The following is a 9355-nucleotide window of genomic DNA, read 5'->3' as shown; positions in this document are numbered from 1 at the left end:
TCAACTTTTAATTTTCCCAAATTAGTTCATGATGGCCTTTTAGTTAATATTCTAAGTCTTATAACATCTACTTCATCAATAAAATGTCAGCACTCTTATGATGCAAGTCCAAACCTAATTATGTAGGTTAGGTTAAAAGTCATACCTTAATTCCCGTTTAAAAGTTAATTTCCAATCTCAAAAATTTTAAATTTTATTCCAACTAACCTATTATATATATATATATATATATATATATATATATATATATATATAAATTCTAAAGCCCCTTAGAGAACAGTTCTTTGATTTCATTGGTTGCCTTTTTTCTGCTTGCTTTTTCATTTATTTGTCTGTTTTTATCTATATTTATAGTGGATTACACGTGTAGTTACCTCTATCTCTACCGTCTACGTGGCCGCTCCTCATCCTTACAGGTTTCATTCTCACCGACTCTAACTCCAATGGTACCGGCTGTCTAAGCCAATAGGAATTGAATTGTTGTCCACCACTTCTTATTTCCCTGATTCCTCCACCAGCTTAGAGTAAACACTTTTAACCCCTGATCCTTCCATCCTCTGATCGTGTCTCCACCGCTTGCTTCCTCCTCCACCTTCTATCTTCAAGTTTGTTTTCTCTGGGGACTCGAAGATGAAGCTGACAAAAGCTCCATGGCAACGACGTTGTCATTGGTTGATGTTTATGCGATCTGGTCGCTTCTATCCTTTTAAGCAAAGAAAACTCCATGTTTCTTTCTATTTTTCCGTAGGCTCAGACGACATTAAAAATCCATCAATGAAATCGAACCCTAGATGCCACTGACGCAGACGTCAAACTCTATTGCCTGTCATTGTAGTCGTTTTCCCCTTTCTTCCCTCTTCTTCCGACCACCAACTTCGATTCTAGCCACCAACTTTTCTGATGGGTTCTCTCAATATCAGCCACCAACTTCGATTCGTCGTCCCCTGCTTAGATTTTGGTGACTTTCCTTATTCATCACAGGTTAGTAATTCATCATCTTCTTTAATTTTAAGTTATATAAGAGTTTTTATGTTGGTTTTTACTCCATCTTATCCAGTTGCATCTGGAATCAATGATGGACAATAGAGATACACTAGCTTCGATTCGCCGTACCCTGCTTGGATTTGAACGATTTCACTTGATTACGACGACTTTCCTTCTTCATAAGAGGTTGCTAATTTATCGTCTTCTTTGATTTTAAACCAGAACCCCATTCTACCCGAAAACCAACTGAACAAGAGTCATTGATTTCTAATAGTAATTTCTATGCTTTTGATCCTACCATAACTAGAAATGAAGAGAGTTTGATTTCACAGGTCTGGTTAAAAAAATATATATTAAAGATGATGAAATCAGTTTTTTTGTTATCCATTTTTAAAGTGTTTTTTTGTTGCTGTAGGAACAATGGAGTGCAAAATCAGGGGGAACCATTTCCATTCGGTTATCTGGACCTGAACAGGAATCATTTGAAGGTTTTAAGGAGATTGACCAATGTGGTCAACTTTTTCTTCTTCTCACCGTGAATCTGTATATAGTAATTAGGGTTTGAAGTTCCATTTCACACACTCTCACTCCATTTATAAAGCAATTGCTGAACGAAAATGGGGGTAAAAGCTTATCATGTGGAAACTCAAAAAATCGAACCGCCTTTGTCTTCTTCGTCTTCTCTATTTTCTATTTATAGGTAACATATGACAATGTTTTGTAGAAAAAAATTGACATACACACATAGGTTTTTGTTATTCGAATCTTTTTAATAGGTTTCTTTGTTTTTGAAGTAAATGATGAACTTTGAAGAAGAACATATTGGGTTCATATTAGGGAGTTGATATTTATGACCTTGTTCATTAGTTTCGTTACTTTTTTTTCTGCTGTCCATCAAAAGGCAAGAAATTACACCCCTTTTCATTCTATATTTATTTATTGTTTCCTCTTTATTTGCTTCTCTGAACAATAATAAATTGTAGCTAGGTCAGATATCCTATTACCTTTATTTGGAGTTGTAATTGATAAATTAACTTGATTTCACATTTCTAGGTTTTGTTCCTCTTGGAATGATGACATCATGACAAGAACTTTGTATGTGGTTAGATTGCTTACTCGATACATGGTAACCACACCACTTGATAAGATCATGTTTTCTTATGTTATTTTGTTAAACTAAGTGAAAGTTTACATAGGTTTTGCATATGATAAGGGATATATGACAGTGTTATAAGTAGAAAGAGGTCAAATTTGTTCATTTTACTATTAAAATTGAATCTTTAATTTGTCCATTTTCTAATTATGTTTCGTTTGACTAAATAGGATCAATTTTTTTTTTGGAATTTGCTGTGTTTTTTAAACTGCCTCTTACTTTCTCTCTTCACAGGGATTTCTAATTTCCCCTATGGTGGAGGTGACAAGAGAGATGGAGGTCGTCTCCTTGGTATATCCGAATATGATAAGCAAAGTTGTTAACTTTTGGAACTTTTTGGTAATATTAGGTGTATCCAGTGATATAAATACTTTGTTTAATTTAATTTTATGCAGATATACTCCTGTGGGGAGGTCTTTCTATTCCCCTGATCATGGGCGTAGACAACATTTGGGTGAAATTTTGGAAAGTTGGCATGGTTTTTATCAGAGCATTAGGCCTACACAAATGGGGCTTTCCTTGAGTATTGATCAGTTTTGTAACCCTATGTGGTGGTTTGTTAGGTTTTCCCTTACTAAAAGTAACTTTCACCTAAATTTTAGTTTCTTTTTTTCATACAACATTATAAAATCTTGAGTAAATTATAAAAAACGGTCCCTCTGCTTTCTAATTTTTACCATGATTAGCTCAAATTCGAAACATCTTTTAGTTTTGGTCCTTACTTCAAGTTTCATATCGATTTTAGTCTCCGAAATCTTTAATAAGGGACAAAATTGATATGCAGTTTTAGAGTAACGACAAAAATAAGAAAGTCAATGGGACCAATTTTGAAAAGGGTTTCAACTTTGCAAGTTTTCTAATGTTGTTTTATGACATGTTGTGATGCAGATATGCCTTCTACTGCTTTCATTGTTTTATGACATGTTGTGATGCAGATATTGCAAATGGTTATTCTCCCATGAACAATCATTCATTGAGAAAGCGCTTATATACAAAATACAATACAAGCCCTTTGGGCCAAATACACAATATAATGGGCTAAGAATACAACTAGATATCCGCTAACATCCCCCCGCGGTTGGATCGGGAGGAGAATTCCGAATGTTCAAACTGGTCTTGAAGTCGTTGAAGAGCTGCGAAGGAAGGCCCTTTGTAAATATGTCAGCATACTGAGCGGACGAGGGTACGTGAAAGACGTGAACAACGCAACTGGCAACCAGGTCATGAACAAAATGAATGTCAATCTCTATGTGTTTCGTACGCTGGTGCTGCACTGGATTATGTGTCGTGTACACAGAGCTAATGTTGTCACAATAGACAATGGTAGCTTTAAAGGGAAGACATCGAAGTTCACAAAGTAAATTGTGAACCCATCAAGTCTCGGCAACGACGTTGGCAACTCCGTGATACTCATCCTCAGCACTTGATCGAGAAATAACCCCATGGTGTTTAGAAGACCAAGAGATCAAATTATCTCCAAGAAAAAACACAGTAGCCAGATGTGGATTGACGAGATATTGGGCACCTGCCCCAGTCTGCATCAGAGTAGGAACGTAGATCCGATGAAGGGAATACATGTAGTTACAAACCATGATCCAAAGTACCACGAATGTAGCATAAAATACGCTTGAGAGCATGAAGATGAGGCTTGCGGGGATCATGCGTGAATAAGTAGATCTGTTGAATAGCATAAGCAATGTCTGGTCTAGTAAAGGTGAGATACTGAAGTACACCAGCAAGAATGCGATAAAGTGATTGATTTGGAACGGAGGACCCTGTGGCATCTAGCTTATGATTTGTCTCAGCGGGCGTACGAACTGGATTGCACTGAGTCATATTCGCCCGCTCTAGAATCTCAAAGGCATACTTTCTCTGAGAAAGGAAGAGACCATGATAGGAGCGAGTAGCAGAGATCCCCAAAAAATAGTTAAGAGCTCCAAGGTCAGTCATGGCGAACTCTCTGTTGAGTTGATCAATAATAGATTGTAGAAAAACAGAAGATGAAGCTGTCAGAATGATATCATCAACATAAAGTAGGAGGTATGCAGTGTTAGCTCCTGACGATATATAAAAAGAGATGAGTCAGTGAGACTGTGTTGAAACCTCAGGCGAAAAGCATGTTGAACAAAGCGCTGATACCAGGCCCAAGGGGCCTGTTTGAGACCATAGAGGGACCGCTGAAGCTGGCACACATAATCTGGATGTTGCGGGTCTCGAAAACCAGGAGTTTGGTGCGTGAAAACAGTCTCCTGAAGATGGCCGTGAAGAAAGGTGTTCTTCACATCGAGTTGATTAATCGGCTAGTGTCTGGAGATAGCCGGACTGAGAACGGTCCGTATGGTGGCTGATTTTACAACTGGGCAAAACGTCTCATCACAATCAATGCCTTGTTGCTGACTGCGTCCGTTGGCGACCAGAAGCACTTTATAACACGATAGAGAGCCATCAGCATGAAATTTGTGTTTGAAAAGCCACATAGATCGAACCACATTAGCCCCCGGGGGTCGCGGAACAAGGACCTAAGTGTCATTTGTAATAAGAGCATTGTATTCCTCATTCATGGCTTTATGCCAGTTTGGGTCTTTTAAAGTCTGTAAGTAAGACCTCGGGACAGAGGAAATGGAGGAAGTATGGAGGTTGAGGCGAGTGATAGGTTTGGAGATTCCACTTTTTGATCTTGTGTACATATGATGAGTTGGAGGTAGAGGTGGTGGTGGTGGTGGAGGGAGGGATATGGGGAGGTGGTGATGGAGGTGGGGTGGGAGGTGGTGAAGGAGGGGATGGGGAGTTATGAGTGGAAGGAGAGACAATGGGGGAGGGGGTAGTGGTAGGAGATAAAATTTAGAGAAGGTTAGGAGATAATTCAGAGTCATTAAGGAAATCATAGGATGGGGGATTTGAGGGAGTAACTGAACCAAAAGGGAATATGGTCTCGTCAAAAGTGACATGACGAGAAAGAATGATTTGTTTAGTGGAAAGGTCGTAACAGCGAAAGCCACGATGGTAGGTGGGGTAGCAAAGGAAGATACAGTGTGTGGAGCATGGCTGGAGTTTGTGTGTGTGTGTGTGTTTAGGTGAGGAAAACAGAGACAACCAAATACACGATGGTGATCATAGGTGGGATGGTGTTGAAAAAGTCGATAGTGTAGCACCCAATTCCTAGTACACCCTTAATTCAAAGTATTTTTATGTTTTTCTCTAGGACTCGACGAGTTGGAGGCCCAACTCGTCGAGTCAAGTCGGGACCCGCGGACATTTTTAAGTGACCTACTCGACGAGTCGGTAGGCTAACTCAGCGAGTAGGTGTTGTTTGAGTGAAACCCTAATCTAAGGCGGTTACACCCTATTTAAGCATCTCATTCAGCCTCCCTTCATCCCTAGTGCCCTCAGAACTCTCCATATCAAACCCTAATCGTTTGTGTAAAGATCTAAGGCGTTTGTGGTGGTTTTTGGTGATTTTGGAACATAAGAAGGAAGAGAAAGGCTTGAGGAATCAAGAGGAGGCTAGACGAGTTAGAGTTTGTGCACCCTTTGCAGTTCTTTAAAGGTATAAAGCTGATACCTCACTCTTTCATGTGTTAGATCCCTTTTTGGGGTGATTTAGGAATTTTAGGAGCCATTCTTGGTGACCAATCATGAGTGCAAGCATGGTTGGGGTCTAAGACTTCAGATCCAAGGTCTTTAAGGGGTTACAAGGCAGAAAGGGAATGATTTTGGAGTCTTAGAGATCCCCATGCATCTTAAGAGTCTCATTTAGGGCCATTTGAGCTCATAGTCCCATGCATGCACGTAAAGTTTGTAACTTTACTTGCTAGATCGAGTTTAGGGACCTAGATCTATCATTTGGACAAGAGTTGTACACCAAAAATCAAAGAAATAGACTTGGAGAGTATCGACTCGGCGAGTCGTTCTGGGGACCCCGCGAGTCCGAGGTTAGGCTCCCCTTTTCTGTTATGATTCAAAGAGACCCAATTGAGTGCTAGAAAGGTTTTAGAGGGTCTAGGGGTGTAACCCAAACGTATTGGGATAAGCTATAGTCCTGGAGTTCATAGGACTCGGTGAGTGCATGAGCCGACTCGGTGAGTCCAAGGCAATCTCCCAACTCTTGAAGATGAACTCGACGAGTTGTCTTACAACTCAGCGAGTCGAGGACAGGACTTGTTCATAGGATGGATATAAACTCGACAAGTTGTTGATACAACTCGGCGAGTCGGATGAAGGTTCATTCGGGGTTGTTTTAGAAGGAGAACTCATCGAGTCGTTGCAAAACTCGACGAGTAGAGGCGTGAAGAAGGACAGATGAAAGGATAGGGACTCGACGAGTTGGCGGCCCAACTCGGCGAGTCGGGTCAACTAGAAGTTGACTTTGACTTTGACTTGGACTTGGTCAGGGGTAAAATAGTCATTTTACCCTAAAAGTGGATATCAGATTCTGACTGAGTGTTTTGTGGGGCTTATAGTCAGAGGATTTCCAGAGCAGCAGCAGACAGAGTTTTCCCGCACAGATTATCAACAGCTACTTGTACGAGGTGAGTTACCTTCCAGTAGCGGTGGGTCTACGGCCACAATGTTGTCCCACCAGTAGGAGTTGTATGTTAGATGATTGTATTTGCGATATCATCTAGGTTTGCTACCACCTGATATGTTATATGTTGGCATGATATGTTATATGTGATAGTAGTAGAGTTCGGTTGTTAGGACCGAATGATAGGTCAGGCACCCCAAATATGTCTGACAATATGTGATGATATGTTTATATGCTGGCATGATATGTTATATGTGATAGTGGTAGTAGGAGGGGAATAGTCCCCAAGTTCGGCTGTTAGGACCGAATGGTAGTTCGAACACCCCATATATGTTTGATAGTGTGTTTATGTTATGATATATGTGATAGTAGCAGCAGGGGTGGAATAGTCCCCGAGGGTCGATTGTTAGGACCGACGGGTAGGTCAACACCCCAGAATGGCTTGACATGGGTAGGTCAACACCCCATAATGGCTTGACACGAGTAGGTCGGCACCCTAGAATGGCCGTACCGGGTAGGTCGGGCACCCTAGAATTGCCCGGCAATATATATGCTATATGATTGAATGGTATGCGATACGATGGGGGAACTCACTAAGCTTCATGCTTACAGTTTACAGTTTTGGTTTTAGGTACCTCTTCAGCGAAGGGGAAGGAGCTGGCGCGGTAGCAGCACATCATACACACACATTGATTTTCCGCACTTGAGATATTCTGGGATTGTACTCTGACATGTTGCTATTTTATGATTTGGGTTTTCAGACATGATATATTGATTTACGAAATGATATATTTTTACGTAGTTTTCTTATGAATATTTTTATAGTCAGTTAATTAAAATGAAATTTTTGGACTCGCAATTTGGGATGTTATAAATAGTGGTGAGTGTCATTGGATATGGAGGCGGATGGAAGGATGTTGAGTAAGTGAGCAGCCATGTGAAGGGCTTCAGGCCAGAAAGTGAGGGGTAGATAGGAATAAAACAATAGCGTACGCATCATGTTATTTGTGGTACGAATCATACGTTCAGACTGGCCATTTTGCTGAGAGGTATGAGGACATGAGAAATGGAAGGTAATGCCATGAGAGGCGAAATGATCATGGAAGGATTTGTTATTGTATTCCACCCCCCCCCCCCCCCCCCCCCGGCGCGTTGTCGCATTGAAATTGTTTGATGGTGCCTCCAAATTGGGTTTTGATTATATTAAAGAGATGAATAAATTTGTCAAATACTTGAGATTTGTGTTTGAGAGGGTACACCCAAAGGTAATGAGTGTAATGATCTAGAAATAAAGCATAATAATGTAAACCACCATTACTAGGTATAGGAGATGTCCACAAATCAGAATGAATTATTTCAAAAGGTTTAGACACAGTAGAATGTGATAAATAAAAAGGTAATCTAGTGTGTTTTCCAAGTTAACAAGCTTGACAAATAAAGTTATTTTTTGATAGAGAACAAGAAATCGAGCTATTAGATGCTAATTGCTTCTAGACTTGATTGTAGGGGTGACCGAGTCTTCGGTAAGTGGATGAGGAAGTGGAAACAAAAGTGTGACTACTAGATTCGGTAACAAGATAAAGCGGCCCGGAGCTGTCACATCAGATAAGATGGCGGCGTGTCTGGTAATCAAGAACAGTAAAACTGTAAGGATCAAAATCAATAGAGCAATTATTATGTGTAGTAAATTTTTGGAAAGAGATAAGATTTTTAATGATGTTGGGTGTTATGAGCGCATTGTGCAAGTGTAAGTGGCTGTATGGGTTTTGGATAGGGAAAGTCGTATGTCCCGAGGTCATGACGGGAATTGCAGATCCATTACCGACATAAATAGAACGAGGCCTATTATGATTATTACAAAGAGAATCGAGTCTACCTGCATTGTTGTTGACATGGTCGGTGGCCCTGGTGTCCATAACCCATCTGCGTTGTGTCGGGTCCGAGAGAGTCATCGTACTGAACATGGTCAAGAGAGAGGTAGGTTGATCCATGTCACCAAGCCAAGTCCAAGGAGGTTGCTGGACTAAAGGGGATTGGATTGAAGTTTGATGGGCCTGAGGAGAGAATCCGCTGGATGGAGAAGGCGAAGTGGGCCTGCTGCAAAGAAGCCTATTTTGGCTGAAATAGGGCCTGTTCCACCTTTGGGCTGGCTGTGAGGAATTCGGACCAATGGAAGTCCACTGGACTGCATTTGATGCGTGTGACCCAGGAGAGGAGAAGCCCTATGGTTGGGCAGAAATCTTCAGTGGTGGAACAAAGAACCACCCATATTGATGGTTCCCAAAGCTATTTGGATTTATGGTAGGTGGGTGACGATAATTGGAGGCGTGATTCCCTCCCCTGTGAGACCGATTTCTTCCACGGTTAGAGTTCGAGCCTTTTCCTCGATTTGACGAACCAGAGTCGACGTGAAGAAGAGAATGAGAAGAGGAGTGACTGGGGTAGGAAGAAGAGCTAACAGCGGAGGAGGCGAGACGGGTTTCTTCAACAGAGAGGGTGGTGCGCATCTCCGAGAACGAGGGAATAGGCTTGCGGTGGTGGAGGATGTTGGCCACACTCTCAAATTTTTGGGAAAGCCCGTTAAGGGCATATGAGATAAGGTTCCTGTGTTTGACTTTTTCACCGATACCTTCCAGAAGGTCAGCAAGTTTCTTCACTTTATCACAATAGGCGTGAGCATTAAGTTCACCCAT

At 41.2% G+C, this 9355-nt stretch overlaps 1 protein-coding gene across 1 annotated transcript; it reads right to left on the bottom strand.

The window, feature by feature from the left end:
• Nucleotides 1–8884: 8884 nt before the first annotated feature.
• On the bottom strand, nucleotides 8885–9355 carry LOC111921889 (uncharacterized). The gene has a single exon (XM_023917465.1). It carries the CDS (start codon nucleotides 9353–9355, stop codon nucleotides 8885–8887), a length of 471 nt encoding a protein of 156 aa, XP_023773233.1.

This window comes from Lactuca sativa, chromosome 4 (genome assembly GCF_002870075.4).
Source record: "Lactuca sativa cultivar Salinas chromosome 4, Lsat_Salinas_v11, whole genome shotgun sequence".
Taxonomy (NCBI): domain Eukaryota; kingdom Viridiplantae; phylum Streptophyta; class Magnoliopsida; order Asterales; family Asteraceae; genus Lactuca; species Lactuca sativa.
This window is presented reverse-complemented; position numbering and strand designations above follow the sequence as displayed.